The sequence below is a fragment of the Agrilus planipennis genome, unplaced genomic scaffold (assembly GCF_000699045.2).
Source record: "Agrilus planipennis isolate EAB-ADULT unplaced genomic scaffold, Apla_2.0 scaffold176, whole genome shotgun sequence".
NCBI lineage: Eukaryota > Metazoa > Arthropoda > Insecta > Coleoptera > Buprestidae > Agrilus > Agrilus planipennis.
This window is the reverse complement of record NW_020442401.1, coordinates 31,222-50,253: the sequence shown is the minus strand read 5'-3', so window position 1 is coordinate 50,253 and position 19,032 is coordinate 31,222. Positions and strand designations below refer to the sequence as shown.

Sequence of the window (19,032 nt, the reverse complement as noted above, 5' to 3'; positions counted from 1 at the left end):
TTATCAAGCCAAGTTTTTGCTTCAACTGTATTTTTTCCCTTCAAAAAGCAATATTTTATCAACACGCGAAATTCCTTTTTATCCATTTTTTTCACAATAACAAAAGTTGCTTCACTAAAAATGCTATAATTCACAAACTAATGATCCGACAGCCGTCAAATTTATAGACGCGTTTTTTGAAGGTTAGGACTAACTGAAAATCATATGGATTTAGTTCGGGTGCCGCCATCTATGTGTCAGGCCGGGGACTTTTCAATTGACCCTAGTATATCATTGCATAACTATCATAAATTTGTATTCAATATTTTCTCTAATTATTACAGACTCTAGCTCGACATCGCCCTAGACCTCGCTCCCAGCAGACCCAATGGTCGCGAAGTTACGAGCCCAGCGTTGCTAAAGAACCAGTATCTGCAGAAGACGAAGTCTTCTTCGAACAGCCCGTCTCATCCGTTGCACCACTTCCGATTCCGGAAGGCGGCGTTGACGTTGAAGACTCTGGTCGTGCACATCCGGAACGGGTGATCCATACGGATGGCGAGGGTGCCACGTTGGAAGCGTTGGAAGCTCCCCTCAGGTATTCGGCAGCACCCGGCTGGCGAAGGTCACACTACAAAGCTCCCAGAGAAAGGTCGGAACAAAGAAGGGAGGTCGGCAAGTCTCGAATATTTTCATCTTTACTCGACAATATGTTGGATAATTCGGACAGGCGACAGTATGGGATGGGTTTGATCGGAAGAATATTTGGGTAAGTTTTGTTTTTTTAAGAACATATTTAAATAACTAGAGATAAAGAAGAATCAAAAGAACACCCTGTGACACAGTACTCATACACTTTTTAAAGATTCACAGTAGGCGTAATTTACTTTTATCTAATGATAAATAATATTCGCTTTCTTCGATCTAATTTTAAATTGACAAAAATAGAATTGAGTTATAGTTCCAATGTCATTTTTTGTGCTGAAGATAAAACATAGACAGTTTACAAAGTGATCTGTATATTTTTACTTCACTTTCTTTAAATAAAATTCATATTTAAATAGCATCTACAATTGTGGAAAAAGCTTTTTTGCAAAGTCATTACAAATTGAATAAACTTAATTTTAATCTTGATCATAAAAAGTTGATTATAATAATACGATGTGCTGGCTCAGACTTTATAAAAAAACATTTATAAAGTTTGATACTTTAAAGTATCTAAAACTGGAACCGTAAGACGCTTAACGCGTAGGATTTTCCATTTACGGTAAGAAATTCTGTCCAAAAGTCTAAAACATGCATTAATTATGAATTAAATTAACATTGCATGCTTTATGCTTCACGCTTCTTTTCGATGTAAAGTATGTGCTATGCAGAATGGACTAAACATTCGTATCACAAATGTGACCACTTTCCAAAAAGATACAAAGCGACAGCATGATCGATACCTTTTTCTTTTCTGTATAAACCGCAGAAAGAGACAACTACTATCCGCACATTCGCTTTATTTCTCTCTCATTTTGAGATCAATATGTACTTCAGTCTATTCTCATTTATGCCTATGATAATGAGCAGGTATCGATAAAAAATACTCGTATCGGTTAATTCTTCTAAGAGGGAATATAAAGATAGGAGACGAAATATTAAAAGAAGTGGCTAGTTTTCGGTATCTAGGAAGTCAGATAACTCAGGATGGAAGGAGCAGTAGAGATATAAAACAGAGAAATCCGAAAGGTGTATGTCTGGAGCGCAGCGAGGTACGAATGCGATACATGGACGATGAGCGCGCCGGATGAGAAAAGGTTAAAAGTGTTCGAAATATGGTGTTACAGGGCTAATGATGAAGGTACCGTGGACAGAGAAGGATAGAAATGAAGAGGTATTAGAAAGTATAGAAAAATAGAGGACTCTATGTAAGTCAATAATAGGAGAGACAGGTTGATAGGACACCTTCTCAGTCATGAAGGATTAATCAGGGGCACATTAGAAACAGAAACAGAGTTAAAAGGAGTAATGATAGACCTAGGTTAGATTACTGTTCACAAATAATTAAGATATGTGGGATGTTCTAGTTTTAGGGAAATGCGAAAGTTAGCTCAGGATAGGAAAGAGTAGAGACGCGTGTCCGACCAGTCTTAGGACTGACGATCGTAAGATGATGATAATGAATTCTTCCCTACACATCAAGAAGTTCGATACAGAATAAGTATGCATAGATAGATTCATTTGTTACGACTGCCAATCGTTAATTAATTCCCTACTCGTACCGATTTAGTTTTCATTTTACTCGACCCTTCAGACGTTACGATCTACTTTTTTGACACCTTCAATGAATTTCTAGATCTTTCTCTTTGAAATAACACATTGCTGAAACTCCTTACATTCGTAAGTAACTGTGCAATTAGCGTGTTCGTAGTTTAGTTCGGGCGGTAATAGTGTCAAATAAATCGTAGTGTAGTTGGAAGAAAGACACCTACACACATAATAAGATGACGCAGAAACGACACAACCGGCGCCCCTCGCCTCGTCGCCGTCGAGTAAATTTGTTTCATTTTCTTTTAATGAACCTCCTCGTTCTCGCGCTTCCAAACTGACGCTTTCTAATTCAGTTCTACAAGCGAATGTGATTCCCGAGAGAAATANATTATTATTTGTTCCGGTCACTCCAAAATTTTTTAGACGGTAAAACCTTCACCTCAAATGAGGAGGTCAAAAGCCTCCTCGATCAGTTTTTTGCCAGCAAAGACCAAAAAAAAAACGAAATGACTTTCCGAACAACCCTATAACTCAGGATGGAAGGAGCAGTAGAGATGTAATACAGAGAAATCCGGAAGGTGTATGTCTAGAGCGCAGCGAGGTACGAATGCGAATCATGGACGGTGAGAGCGCCAGGAAAGAAAAGGTTAAAAGTTTTCGAAATGTGGTGTTACAGGGCTAATGATGAGTGTTCAGAGACCGTTCTTCGTTTTGCAGGCCATAAAATTCCTGCATACAATTTTTAGAATGTTTGCAAATTTACATGGTGTTTATTTGGTAGTAGACCTTAGATGCATCGGTACAATGTCTAAATTAGTTTATAGAGGTAACGGTTGAAGAAGGATCCTTTACGATCCCAATTTAGTTTCAATTTTATTATGGGGTGTTTTTTTATGAGCCTAACGGTTAAAAGTACCGTTTGTTGATTTCTTGATGTGCCGATCTTTTCTCAGATTTAAACTTCCCTCTTTCCAAAATTTTTAGTTGAAAGCCCGCCTTCTAAATTTACACCGAATTATTTTGAAAGGGTTAATCACCAATGGTAGTACTAGCCACACCCTTGGTGTTTTCCTCCTAGTTTTAAGTTAGATATAAGATGTGACCAAGGACTTAAAAAGAAGCACTTGAACTAAGTCAGCACAAAAACGCAAGACAAGCACTTGTACAATCATAATGAATCTTTAGTTGGAGATACTCTGTAAATATTTGTAAATATATAATTAAGTCGACTTCGCTGCAAGAGTTATATTTTATTTTACCTTCCACCAAAGAATTAAACAACACGCCTTATTAATTTAACGCGTGTGCTGATATTCCACTTACAATAGTAAGTTATCGAATATCTGCCTGTGAAATTTAACAATGAGGATACCGTGGACAGAGATTGATAGAAATGAAGAGGTATTAGAAAGGATAGGAGAACAGAGGACTCTATGTAAGTCAATAATAGCCAAGACAGATTGATAGGACACTTTCTCAGTCATGAAGGAGTAATCAGGGCCACATTAGAAGCAGAAACAGAGTTAAAAGGAGTAAAGATAGACCTAGGTTAGATTTCACTCGACCCTTCAGACGTTACAATCTACATTTTTGACACGTTCAATGAATTTCTGGATCCTTCACGTTGAAATAACACATTGTTGGAGCCCCTTACATTCGTAAGTAACTGTGCAATTAGCGTGTTCGTAGTTTAGTTCGGGCGGTAATAGTGTCAAATAAATCGTAGTGTAGTTGGAAGAAAGACACCTACACACATAATAAGATGACGCGGAAAGTAAACGGCATCGCTACGACGACACAACTGGCGCCCCTCGCCTCGTCGCCGTCGAGTAAATTTGTTTCATTTTCTTTTAATGAACCTCCTCGTTCTCGCGCTTCCAAACTGACGCTTTCTAATTCAGTTCTACAAGCGAATGTGATTCCCGAGAGAAATAAGTCTAATGTTAGCGCTTAGATTTCCCCTTTATTCGCGCTAATAGCGGAGCGCTGGTCGGATAAAAGGCGTTGCGTTTTTCTTGGTAATTTTTGTAATCCTCCAGGTGTGAACGTGTTTACCATTAATACATTTTCTAAATGGAGCGCGTTCGCTTTGAATCGGTTTCTTTTCGAATGGGAAAGGGATAATTCCTTAGTATGAAAAGACTTACTAATAAAACGCTGTTTTTAATAAAAACCAAAGAAACTGAATGAGATCAAGTACAGTGGAGACGCCAAGGGGTGACAGTAGATGAAGAGAAAGCAGAAAGGAATTAATTACAAAAACATGTCCAGAAAATGATGGAAGTTGGCACGTTCAAAATTGGCATAGTCCACAATAAAACTATTGCATATAATTCTGTTCGGAAAGTCATTTCGTTTTTTCCCGACAGAGGATTTAATTGTATTCTTTTGCACCCAACTTCACATTTAAGCCGTATAATTTTTATATGCTTTGAGAGCTCATATAGCAAGGCTTGTGTGTGAAAAATTCCAATTAATTCTACGCAGTAGTTTTTGGTTGGTGCCCTTTTAAATATGGAGAGCGATAAGCAGCATTTTCGACATATCTTACTGTTTTACTACAGAAAGGGTAAAAATGCTGTTCAAGCCAGAAAGAAATTGACTGATGTGTATGGAGAAGGTGTGTTGACAGTACGCCAGTGCCAGAACTGATTCGCTAAATTTCGATCCAGCAATTTTGATGTCGAAGATGCACCACGTTCGGGAAGGCCGGTTGAAGCTGATAAAGACGCGATAAAGGCATTAGTTGATGTGGAGCGCGTTCGCTTTGAATCGGTTTCTTTTCGAATGGGAAAGGGATAATTCCTTAGTATGAAAAGACTTACTAATAGAACGCTGTGTTTAATAAAAACCAAAGAAACTGGATGAGATCAAGTACAGTGGAGACGCCAAGGGGTGACAGTAGATGAAGGGAAAGCAGAAAGGAATTAATTCCAAAAACATGTCCAGAAAATGATGGAAGTTGGTACGTTCAAAATTGGCATAGTCCGCAATAAAACTGTCGCATTTACTTTCTTCTTTCAACTTACTAACTAGACTAGAGCGGTTGCTGACAGAACGCCTACTTTTACTCACTACAGACGTAAGGAATATCGTAAACATAGAAAAGAGACGCCAGGTAGGAATTGCAGCGGACACTAATAAAGAAAAATAAATAACATTACATCAATTAATGTGTAACAGGAAATGATGGAGACAAGCAGTATTTGAACATGTTATCAGCATCGAATTTCAAAAAACCATTCTCAGAAATTTAGGAAAGTCAAGACGCATGTCTAAAGATATTATTCCAACTAGGCAGTTATAGAGCCGACCCTGATAGTTTGCGAACCTAAGCAACCTCTAACCGCTACAACATTTACTATTACTCGGTTATCTCTTCACATTGTTTGTACTGTACTACTCATTTCCTAACTTAACAAGGGCTTGTTGAAAACGCAGTAAATGACGACAGTCCCAGATGGAAACAAGAAAGAAGATAATTTATTGTGGACTTTGCCAATTTTATTCGTCCCAACTATAGATTAACATTGCGAGAAGAGCTGCATACAGCTATGTTGATAGATTTTTCAAAGAACTAGACTAACGTTACAGAGCAATGGGTGCCACCTTTATAACGTCTGGTTTTGTAAAGCCTAAAACCCTTCTTACGCCATAGAAGGAAATCTTCGTGGTATTGTGTCAAATCTGATAAAAATCGATGATGAGTTTTCTGGAGAGTACACTATTTTGGTGATTTTACGATTGTGGCGTCATTTGGAACCGACAGCATTTCTTTCCAAGTGGTGGTCTATAGTAGTACACTGCCTTGAATCTTTTGATTTGTAAGATTCATTGTGAAATGGATCTGTTCTGAGATTTTTTTTTAAATTGTACGAAAGATCTGCTGTGGGCCCAACGACTAACCAATCTTTCCATTTTGATCATTGAAAAGGAAGGAGAAGTGAACTTTGATAATGTAATTGAATATGTTAATAAAATAAAGTTGTGTAAGCACATTTAGTATTTGTTGTTTAATTTAAGAGGGTGTTCGACAATAATAAAATCCAATATATCTTCTATTTATAGTTTTAAATTAAAAAAGATATATTTTTATTTTTGTATATTTCTGTATATAAAAGTGGGTTTTTTTATAAAAGCAAATATCAGAATCAAAAAAGGACCTTGGCTTCCATTCGTGGGAAAAAAATACTTTTACTTACGTTATATACCAAAAATTAGAAATTTTTCATAATATTCTCATGATCAGGTACTTTTACTCTAGTTATTGTCTGTAAACATTGGTGAATATCTTTAAAAAAAACGATTCTGAAGGCAAACCTGTACGAACAGTATTATTAGAAATTAATTTTGCTGAGTTTGAAACTACCTACCATAGAAAAGCTTTACAACTATGAGCGAAACGTGGCTGTTGGTTTTTCAACAATAAAATTATTTACAATTCTCTCCTGGCTCTAATTTAACTCATCACAATAAGGGGAACAAATACTTTTCTTCAAGGAAATAGTAAAACACCTTACAAACTTTTATTAGATATTCGGTTTTATTATAGCGTTAATATGTTAGCAAAAATAAAATTTTAGCAAAACAACAGTCAATATATTCATAGACGTTGAATGTTTTCTTTGAATAGTTAATTCTCATTTCCCTTGCAGTCGTTCAATAAGAAAATCGATAACAGAAGATGAAGAAATACAGGAACAACTGGACGATCTAGAAGACCATCGGCCTTATTTTACTTATTGGGTAACATCAGTGCAAATTCTTGTGCTCATTATTTCGTTAATTTGTTATGGATTTGGTCCGTTTGGTATTGATTTACATGCAAGATCTGGACAGGTTCTCGTTCCCAGCTTGTCTTTACAACAGGTCGACTATCTAGAACCTGCTAATTTTTGGTGAGTCATTCTCTTTTACAGTTACCTAATACATAAGGAACCTGAACAAAAGTTTTTATTCAATTTATTTCTTGTCTTTTATTTTAAGTTCTGTATTAGTCTAGAATTGAACCCTTTTCTTTTGAACTAAGTGTCAAGTAAATGGGGTGGATGTTCAACAAACAATTATAGTGTCTCATCTTTAACTAAATTCAGCATTTCTTGTCTGAGTTTTCTAATAGTTTTGAAGCAACCGCTATTCTAAATTCAAGCCAATTATTTCTGACCATTATTAACAAATTTATTTTTGAAGTGAAACTTCTTTCTTTCGTTTCATGCGAGTTGCCATGTAACGAAATCATGCAACGGATGTTCCCCCTCTATTCGGCCACGTAGTCGAGTTCGTAGTGGGGATCGCTTGAGCCGTGAACGCGCTTCGATACAACGTTCGTTACAGGCAACTCCGGCATGTATAGCGTAAAATTTAAATTCATAGTGTACAAATAATACCATTAAACCAATTCCTTAACCCCTATCCCGGTATGTTTGTGTGTTTGAAGAAGTTTCACTTCAGTAGCGTGTTGTATAATTACACGTTGTATTTTTTTTATTCGTTTATGTATTCTCAAATTCTATTCATGTATCAAAATGTCGACTATAATGTTGGAAAATTGAATGAAGAGGCTAGAGGCTGATGTTAAACTATCAATTAATTATCTGAGATGGGGTTTCTAAAGTTAGGTTAGGTTTATTATCTAAATAGGACAAAATCTGAGTTATAGTAATTGAAGAATTGGTTAAAGCCAGGCATGTCCCACGTACATATCGTTAAAGGGTTGCTAAACATTTTCGTTGCATGAAATGAATTGTATATACAGTGGAATTCGTTTATTATGACTCCGCTTATATTGACCAACCGCTTAATATGAAGTAATTGCAGTGTTAAGTTTAGTTTTCATATTAAATTCTCTATAGGAAAGTTTGGATATAATGACTTCGTTTAAAATGACGTATCGTTTATTATGACTGATTCTCAAGAAATTATATCCCGCTGTAGTGACCCAAATGATAATTTTCGCTAATTTTTTGACCCTTCTTATGTATATTCATATTACAATTCATCGTTATTTTCCTTTTTTTTCTGTTAATAAATATATACAATTTTCAGTTTTTCTCTCTATTAAACTAAATAACTAACCAAAATAGAAAGTTGTTTATTTTCCAAGTCTATGCTTTGTATGACGACGTCCGCTTAGTATGACGTGTCTGTCATTTCCCTTTGATGTCATTATAAGCGGATTCTACCGTATTACCTGCTATTGTGCTAAGCACTGGCAGTCACAGCCGAAAACACAACACAATTTTCTAATAAACCGTTCATTTAAATCACCCCCCACTTATGTAGTCAAGGATAATTCATTCAATCGAGTTATGCCGTGCTTAATAAAGTAATGATGTTATAAAGTCCACCGGTTAGTTAGGTTCATAGTTGCCGTTTGTCAGTCAATAGACTGGGAGACATTCGGTTAGCGATCAAACACCAGGCTGTAAAACATTTACATAAGCTGCGTTCTGCACCGAAAGGTGAGCTTTCGCTGTGCCCGCGGCAAATTGAGCACCAAAACTGTTTACTGGCACGCCAACCAGTTCGTGTCGCCGGAAAAGTGCTTGATTACCTACCACAACGTTACAACATACGAGGGTGGATTGATAAGTTTCCGGCCTGACCAAGAAAAACAAGGTTTTTAAAAATTTTTTTTTTTTATTTCTCAACATAATCTCCTCCAAGGCTGATACATTTCTCATAGCGGTGTTCCAGTCTATTAATGCCATCTCTATAGACTGATTCGTCAAGCTCCTCAAAATAACCATTTACAGCTTCGATTACTTCTTCATTGTCCGCAAATCTCTTACCGCCAAGCCATTTTTTGAGATTAGGGAACAGAAAATAGTCACTCGGGGCTAGGTCTGGAGAGTAAGGAGGGTGCGGCATCAATTCAAACTTTAGATCGTTGATTTTAGCCGTCGCAACGATTGACGTGTGCGCTGGTGCGTTATCGTGATGAAACAAGATTTTTTTCTTCGCCAGATGAGGTCGTTTAATTTTCACCTCGTGGCTCAAACGTTGCAATAAGTCTGCGTAGTATTGACCAGTGATAGTATTACCCTTTGCAAGGTAATCAATGTATATAATACCTCTTGCATCCCAAAAAACAGTAGCCATAACCTTGTTCGCCGAAAAAATTGTTTTTGCCTTCTTTGGAGTTGGTTCCCCTGGTCCAATCCACTGTTTAGACTGTTCTTTGGTTTCAGGAGTGTAGTGGTGGACCCACGTTTCGTCAACGGTTACGAATCGACGCAAAAATTCGCTTGGATTACGCTTATACAATGACAAATTTGCGGTAGAAATGTTTTTTCGAATCAATTTTTGGTCGACTGTTAGCAAACGCGGCACCCATCTTGCACAGAGCTTTTCCATATGCAAATGTTGGTGCAAAATATGTTGCACACGTTCATATGACATCTTACAGGTCTCAGCTATCTCACGCACTTTCAATCTGCGGTCTCCCAGCACTATTTGATGAATTTTTTCGATCATATCTGGAGTTGTGACCTCAACGGGGCGTCCTGAGCGAGGCCCATCAGAGGTGCTCACACGACCCTTTTTAAACTCGGAAACCCACTGCTTAACGGTTGAATATGACGGGGAGGATGTCCCCAGTGTTGAGTCCATCTCTTTTTTAATTTCCTTCGGCGTTAACCCCTTCAAATAAAAGTATTTGATGACAGCACGATTTTCCTGCTTTTCCATTTTTACGAAAACCACAGAGGCGTCTTGTTCAGCGTGCTGTCAAACCTACACTAGCAAGGAGATCGGGCTGAAACTATAGCTACAAGCTATCCAAGGATGGTACTATAGAATGTCACCTCAAGGTAGGCCTAGTGGCGTCATCTCTTGGTTAGGCCGGAAACTTATCAATCCACCCTCGTACTTCAGTTTTACTCTTGTCGGTCGATACCACGCCAACTGTAACGGAGACTTCGTGAAATTTCACTTTTTCACAATTTTTTTTTTTATAGTTGGCATTACTACGAAAGGATGAACATAATTGCTTTTGACAATTGTAAATAGGACAACATGTTAAATATACTTAAAAATCTTTGGATGAGTCACACAGATAGAAGCGTGATACTTAGTTCGTATAAAGAGCAACAGGCAGTTATAGAGCAGGAGCAGTAACGTAGAGATGCAGGGATGCACACTGTCACTGCTACTTTTTAATCTATACATCGAAGACGCGATCAACATCATTAAAGACAGTACAACTGTAGGGATAGATATACAGGGGCAGAAGCTCAGTATGCTTAGATTTGCAGATGATATAGCATTATTAGCATCTAGCAAGGAGGACCTAGAGATAGTTTTAAATAAAATGGAGGCGGTATTGACAAAACAGTACTGTATGAAAATAAACAAAAGTAAAACGAAAATACTGGTTTGCAAGGGAGGAAAAAGTAGGGAAAGAGCGAATACAAAGATAGGAGACGAAAAATTAGAAGAAGTGACTGATTTTAGGTATCTAGGAAGTCAGATAAGTCAGGACGGAAGGAGTAGTAGGGAATAGCGCATGGCCGAGTCGCATTCAATGAAAAAAAATCACTTCTGTGCTCGCGAACGGTTAATTTAGAAATTCGAAAAAGTTTGTTAAAGATGTATGTATGGAGCGCGACTCTGTAAGGGTGCGAAACATGGACGGTGGGCGCTGCGAAATAGAAAAGGTTAGAAGCGTTTGCAATGTGGTTTTACAGGCGAATGATAAGAATACCGTGGATAGAGAAGGTTAAAAATGAAATGAAAAGGTATTAGAAAGAATAGGATTACAGAGGACTCTATGGAAGTCAATACAAAATAGGCGAGACAGATTGGTAGGACACCTTCTCAGGCATGAAGGTCTAGTCAAAGACATATTAGAGGCAGAAACAGGAGCTAGGAGGAGTAGAGGTAGACCTAGATTAGATTACTGTTCACAAATAGTTAAGGATGTGTGATGTACTAGTTTTAAAGAAATGCGAAGATTAGCTCAGGACAGGAAGGAGTGGAGATGCGTGACCAACCAGTCTTAGGACTGACGACCTTCTAATGACGATGATGATGATGATCGGACTCATCACTTATTATTAATCAAATGTATATTTAAATAAGTTGTATCTTCGGTAACCTCCAAAATTGGAGACTCACTATGATTATGAAAATCATAAAAAGTTATTATTTTTTTTGTAGCTGTGGGAACAATAAAACTAAACATCAATGACATATTCACACTTAAATTACACAGTATAATTAAAATAATTGCATTAATTAAAAATTATGAACAAAGACAAAGTTCAAGATAGTCACTATTCTGTCAAAACTGCCAGACGCGAATCGCGATTTCTGTCTTGTTGGATCTCATCAGCCCGTCACAGACGGCTTCGGGACATCGTTCTATAAAATCCTACAAACGGTGCGATAAATGTCATCTGTACTGCTATGCTACATTAAAAATTATGATATTAAAAAGAGACTTCAATGCTACAGCAAGCGAGTAACTCGATTTTTACTTGGAAAATACAACAGTATGATAAAAAATTAGTGGCAAAACAAATCTTTGCAGAGTTCTAAACAAAAGATATATCCCTTATAAAATCATCCCCATGAACGTGGTCTGTCTTCTTGTCAGTCAGGCATGACCGTTTATCTTAGAATCTATTAAACGTAGAACATTACAACTTGTTATATTTCAAAGGGCAAGTTAGGTACCATGAAAAATATTTTTTGTCATACGTCATCTGGGATATATATTTAAATGACTCCCCTAGACAAAAATTTTCAGTCTCTCTCCAGTCTCTCAGAGTCTTTCAGCGTTTCTGAGAGCGTCTCTCATAGTCTTTCACAGTCTCTCAGTTATTGCCTAGGTGTTTTTATGGATCTCTCACAGTCTCTGTATGAGAGACTCGAACTATAAAATTGTTTATTCAGAGATTCTAATCTCTCACAGAGAGACTGAATGAATAAAACTGAAAAATTAAGAGACTCGAGTCTCCCGTAGAAACGATGGTATCTCTAAAATATATTGAACTTAGAGAATTATAACCATGTCTATTGAGACACCACTTATTGAGAGATTCGAGTCTCTCGTTCAGAGACTGGATACGAAATGAGGATCTCTCAATGAGCGACTCAAGTCTCTCGTTCAGAGACGCTAAACATTTTTTTTAACAGTCTCTCTCAGCGACACCAGAAAGACTCGATGAGAGACGGAGACCCGAGTCTCGCTTTCAGAGACTCTGAAAGACTGAACATTTTTATCTCGGGTCACTCAAATTTAAAAAAGGGAGGAGCGAGTATTTTTAGTTTTGTTAAAAACTTTTGCCCTTGCGCCATACAAAACTGCAGAGAGAAATTACAAATCAAAACAAAAAAATGTAAATAGATATGCAATACATATACAGTACAGCGTAGGCGCGATCTGCTGACAATATGTCGAAATGGCAATTTTCGGATTATCGGTTGCTACTAACAATTGTTAAATTGTCTCGTTTTGGACACATCAACCAGGGGTCACACGAAGCGCGGGACGTGACGCGTAACGCGTAGCGTTGCACTTTTCGGTTTTATACCCTAGTAAATTTCCTTCATACCATCAATAAAGAAGTTTCACTTCAAAAACTTTATTAAAGGCATCCCAACCAAATGATTTAATAGTTTAAAGCTTAAAAGTACATCCTTTGGTGTACATCGTCTTTTTAGGCACACGTGTTGAACAATTTATTTTAATGGATTAAGTGTTTCATTTCCCTCTCCCTCTCTATACCTTTATTTTCGAAGCCGTTCTTCAATGGCTTTCCCCATTTCTTTCCAACAGGCTTGGGCCACGGGCTGCTGACTTGATTCACTTGGGAGCCAAATTTTCCCCATGTATGCGGATTGACGAAAAAATACAACAACAGATCGAGAAAACCAGGGCAAAAGAAAGAGAAACTGCTTGCTGTATTCGAAACGATGACTCAGGGTGCGTTCAATCATCCAGGGCAGATTGCTCAGTGAGTAATTTTTTTCATTATCCCTTGGCTTTATTCTTATTTATCGAGATGTTAATTATCTCAGCAAACAATCAATTTCATCACCTATTACCTAAACGTAATAAATAAGATAACATACTAGACATTACGTAATACAAAATTCATCAATTTTTCACTCCTTTACCCCCACATAACAGGACCGTAACACCTGGCTTCAGTTTTTGTTTAATCAAAGGAATATTGGAGTTAAAAGTACTGACTTTATTTAAAGAACCACATAAATAAAGTATAAATATTGCTTTGGTTAAACAAAAAAATTATTTGTTATTGTAGAAACATAATAAGTCAAACGCGTTGTCTCTCCCGCTCTTTCTCTCTTTCAATAAATGATACAATTTTAGTTTCAACAGTGAAAAGACATCTATTTTCAACATAAAAGAATCCTGATCACGTCTTTTTCAATAAAGACGTCTGTACTACGTCGTTTTCTCTAGATTAGAAGATATATTACTGTTTCTCCCTTATACACATGTAAGCTCCCCCATTTTCCTTTTTACAAATTGTCCTTTCACTTTTTCGTTCTTTGAGAATGAACAATGGTGATAAAACAGTCTCTTCTACTACTTACATACGAATATTTGTTTTTGTAACGAAGTCTTTTCATAATTGGATTCTATACAACTCCCAGTTGTTTTGCCTTAAGTGCCATTTTGCAGTTAAGAATTCTTCGATTGAATTCATTTAATAAAAGGTTATCAAATGAAATAATTCTAACGTATTGGAACCATGGACGTTTTTTAACTTTATATATGATAAAAATACACCAACAATAATTTTTTAAGATGTCATCAGTACTGATAAATAATTATATTTTTCAATCCAACTGGTTCGAGGACTAATGCCTACGGTATGTCTGCATGTCTTGTACCTATGTATTTTTTTTTCTTTATTTAGTCTTATTGTTAAGATTTCGTGTTGTTCCTGAATGCTACCAATTAAATAAACAACATTATTTTTACTTTTTCTTATCATCTTTTTGTACGGTATTTTTTATTGTGCTTCTCCTCAACCCTCAATTTTTATCTAGAATACAATATCAACGTGGAAAAAATGGAGGCCGGGAGACGCAGGACCAGGCGGTAGAATATCGGGATCAGTCTGCGGCTTAGATCCAAAGTAAGCCAAAACAAAAGCTTCAGTCCCTTATCGCGTTATCATTATAAACTAAATTTCTTTAAAGATACTGCGATGCACCCGCTAGTGTTCATCCATACGAGTGGCCCGACGACATCACAAAATGGCCGATATGTCGCAAGATGAATACTCAGCTGTCAGTGCAAAAGCACAGCAGGGACAAATCGGCCGAGCATATGGTCTGCGAGGTCATAGGTCATCCGTGTTGTATAGGCATACATGGAATGTGCAAAATTACGACCAAGGAATACTGCGACTTTGTAAGGGGAAATTTTCATGAAGAGGCTTCGTTGTGTTCACAAGTAAGTATCTATTATCATTATATTTTAGTTCGTATCTTATGAAAGAGTTTTATCACTCCTCCTTCTTCTTGAGTAAGCAAGAATACGGAAGATAACTCTCCCAACCCTTACAAATCGATTTTTATAATACTGGAACTCCTTCTTGCTCCAATGGTTCCATTCCGAAAGTATTAACTATTTTTAGTCTAATAAGTAGTAAAAAACTTTTTTGTTAAAATATACTTAAGTTTGAGAATTTTGATGACACAATAAGTTTTTAGATACCCCAAACCTTAAGTATGTATAATAATGAGTAAAATTCGAAAGGTCAAGCCTTCAATACAAAAATATCAAATTAAAGATAAAGTAACAGACTTCACTAAACTATTGGGATCCGTCAAATGGGAGGAGCATAAAAACATGGCGCCGATTAGGGAAAATTTATCGTAGTTCCTATAAGTGTACCGTGCAATTTCCAAGTTTTTAAATTACGATAAAATGATAAGTATTGACACAATATGTGATTGGGCTGACACAAAGCCTCGGAAAGGAAATTTCGTTGAAGGTGAGCGTGTTTTTAATGCCAATCACATTATAAAATTCGGAAATAACAAATCCGGAAGCTAGCCTTCAAATTCCGTCAAGTTTACTGCCTACTTTTTACAAACTTCGGATTTAAAAAGTGATTCACGTTATATAATTGGTGAGGTGATTCTGGGTGATTTAAGCAATATCATATCAATGACTTGCACGTGCAAAGCCGATTTAAGAGAACGTTGCAAACACATTATTGCAACTTTGTTGTATTGCAGCAGGTAGGTTCTTAACCTCAAAATACTTATATCGTATCATTAGAATTGTGTTAAATCAATTACACAGGAATAAATAATTTCTCACTTTATAATTTTAGTATGATTCTAGTTTTAAATATTAAGGTTATGGCTGATGGTAAATACTTGCTGAAATATAATCATGTGCATTAAAATGACGTGAACAAATTTTTATTCCGGAATTCACTTCTTTGATACCTACTGCTTTCATCCAAGCTTCTATTAGTTTACTTTTTTCTCTAATTTTCCGAATATATTTTTTACATATATAAAACGGTTAGTTTTTATTGGAAAGTAGTTAATGTAGGTGAAAAATGAAGATCTATGTCTGAAGTGCTATTGCAGCTTTTCACTGAACATATTAACTTTTTATTTGATATAACTTTAGAAGGAAACTTCGTCGACTCCATCATCAAAACATTTTTTACTTTTTTAACGTGTTTTATTATTTTAATAAACAATTTTACAATTTGCGTGCACAGTTCCTATGTAAATTTTTCCCTCATTCGAGTTATAAATTTTGCCACTAGATGGTGTATGCCCATTTGACGAATCCCAATATTAAGCCATAAAAATCTTCAGGAACTCCCCTCCCCTTTTTAACTGGTTACTATTTCTATTGGTTTTCTGAACATTGTAGTTCAAATCTTGTTACTTCAGGTGTCTTGTTTGGATGACGTATGCGGAATGATCCCGTTCTACTTCATGGAAATACCGGACCAATTCTACCGCCTTTGGACATCAATTTTCTTGCATGCCGGTGTACTGCAGCTGTTCATTACGATAGCCATCCAGTATTTTTTTATGCGAGACGTGGAAAAACTGACAGGAAGTTTACGTGTAGGAATTATTTACATTGGCTCCGGAGTCGCCGGAAACTTGGCAAGCGCCATTTTCGTACCTTATCGAGCTGACGTGAGTACCACTTTTTATTTTCTCTCTACATTTTTTGTTCGTCTCGTTAAACAGGGCTTGTTCGAGCAATTTTGCTGTTACAGCAGTATCCACAATTGGTTATCGATATTTGTAAACAAACAAGCGATTCGATAAATAACATAAACGCCCTTATTTAGGTAGGAAATGTTAAAAACCACCCTGCGCAAAAACGTGTCCATAACAATATAAAAATTGGAAAGAAAGTGCAAAAAAAGAATAAAATCACATTAAGGTCAGCGCATTGGTGCGTAAAGCCAAAGGTCCCGGGTTCGATTCGCGGCGGGGGGTGACAACAGCAACAAAAATATTTTCCTCATTAATTTGAGGAAATTTTAGTGGTTCAATATCGAAAAGTGATTTCAAGTTGATGTTGCAAATTAAAATCACATTACACAAATCGCTTATATGATTATGACGTCATAATTGAGTATTATTTTTGCAATAAGTTGAATAATTTAAATAAACTAAAACATTAAAGTATAGTTTGTTTTTAAGAGACAAATGTATATTCTACAAAGTCTTTGTGCACAACTAATGAATAGCAAAAGTAAATGCTATTAAGGAGGTTGGTTAGGTTAGATTATTGAGGAGATTGGTCAGTGTCTTACAGACTGTAGGTCTGCCGAAAAATATTTTAGATTTCTACACATTTTATATAGAATTTCGGCTATTTTACTGTTTTATTTATTTTGTACATGTCAAATTTATTATCGTTACTGCCAGAAGTTGGCAGAGCAACATTGGAGTTGGAAGTGAAATAATAAACACTGCCAACTAATACAAGTGTTTTGTTGTTGCCATATTATCGAATTATGATCCCACAGAGATATTTGCTATTAATTTGTCTTTAAAAGATTGTAAAAGTTTAAAATCCATCAACTGGCTTACTTCAGAAGTGTCTATCAATGATAAAATGAAGTTAGCATGTGCAATAATGAGGCAGGTTTAACAATTGTAGGTAAAACTCCAACAATGAATCACTCATTGTAACAATGAGGTTTGGAAAAGAGTAACAATGGAGTTTGACAGGTGTAATAATGAAGGCTGTCATCTTGATTGTTATCATATTCTGAATAATTTAAGTCCTGACTGTTATTTGAAATTTATTCTAGTGTTTATCGACACAATCGGAGTAAAATGAGTACAAATATACGAATATCTATATATTTTGACATTAATTTTTACATGTGTATACGCCCAACGGACCAATCTCCTTGAACTGCTCTATTTCTCGTAGTTCATTTGCACCAAATCCTTCTGTCGATATTGACCTGTAGCTGACGTCATAACGCAACGAATCTTCTCCAGTTAGATTACTTAACTCGCTTAAACTTAAACGCCCCTTAATTTTATTTTTTGAGAAAAGAGAAAAATATTGTTTATATGCATATTACATCATTCAATTGTTGATGATGAGGAAATAAAGAGAATTTGCTTTTTAAAATTTCCTGTAAATAAAATTCCTTTCTTCATGTTCAAAAAAAGGGCGTATAATAATTTAATTGTCTCCGTGTTTTAAACATTTTCACCAAAATCATTTATTTCATAAACTTATATTATAATTTTATTTATAAGTGTGTATTGTATATAGTTCGTATACTTATTTGAAGATGGTTCATATATGTTTCCTTTTTAATGTAATGACATTTCGGTCAAGTGATGGGAAAAATGCTAAAAAATGATATACAAGCTTCGAGCATATTCCTTGTACTTGACGCCATTATTTGGAACACCCTATATAATTTTTCATTTCTTTGCGTGTGATGAATAAAAACCTGGACTTATTATTTGCCCATGGTACTCGCCATTAGGTTGCCATGCTTTTGCTCTCACACAGAAACATTATGGTTGACATGGTTAACCGAACTTTTTTGTACTTTTAGGTGGGTCCATCTGGTTCCCACTTCGGTCTGTTGGCCTGTCTCATAGTCGAGGTGTTGAATGCATGGCCGATGTTGAAACATCCGTATCGAGCTCTCTGCAAACTTCTTCTCGTCACTTTCGTTCTTTTCCTCATAGGTCTGGTGCCCTGGGTCGACAATTACGCCCATTTATTCGGTTTCGTGTTCGGTTTCCTTTTGTCTTACGCATTGTTACCATTCATTTCGTTCGGTCCGTACGATCGCCAAAAGAAGATTGTCTTGATCTGGGTTTGTCTCCTGTCTGCTGGCATCCTGTTCGCCTGTCTCGTCCTCCTATTCTACATCATCCCAGTCTACGATTGTGAGATTTGCTCGTACTTCAATTGCCTGCCGATAACCAATGAGTTTTGTGCTTCACAAAATATCGACTTCAAACGAGACGAACCCGTGGTATGACATAGGGTCTTACGGTTGTATGCCCCACTACCAACTCAATTCAATTTATATTCATTCAGATCCCTACTGTTGATCCACCTCTTTGATTATTTTTTGGTTTCACATTCCTCCTGTCCTCCAGTCTCCCTTTGTTTCGTCCATAGGTACCATACAGCGATATGGTAATTAATAAATAATGATAATGATATATAATTATTAATATTGATGATATCTTGTTCAGTGTTGTATATGGGTGATGTTCAGCGCTACTTTCAGCAGTATTTGTACATAATGAATACATTAGTATTTTGTATCAATA

General features: G+C 36.3%; 1 protein-coding gene across 3 annotated transcripts in view; it reads left to right on the top strand.

The window, feature by feature from the left end:
* Positions 1-19,032, top strand: part of LOC108737260 (inactive rhomboid protein 2) — a 246,484-nt gene extending 227,452 nt beyond the window's left edge. For 2 of the 3 annotated variants that reach the window (XM_025980123.1, XM_025980124.1), the window contains 7 exons: positions 6,891-7,133; positions 13,019-13,196; positions 14,062-14,082; positions 14,263-14,351; positions 14,416-14,671; positions 16,141-16,395; positions 18,300-19,032. In XM_025980123.1, the coding sequence (XP_025835908.1) occupies positions 6,891-7,133; positions 13,019-13,196; positions 14,062-14,082; positions 14,263-14,351; positions 14,416-14,671; positions 16,141-16,395; positions 18,300-18,734 (1,477 nt within the window). In that variant the 3' untranslated portion in view covers positions 18,735-19,032. The remainder of the gene's footprint in view (positions 1-6,890; positions 7,134-13,018; positions 13,197-14,061; positions 14,083-14,262; positions 14,352-14,415; positions 14,672-16,140; positions 16,396-18,299) is intronic. The other variant, XM_025980126.1, reaches the window with a different exon arrangement.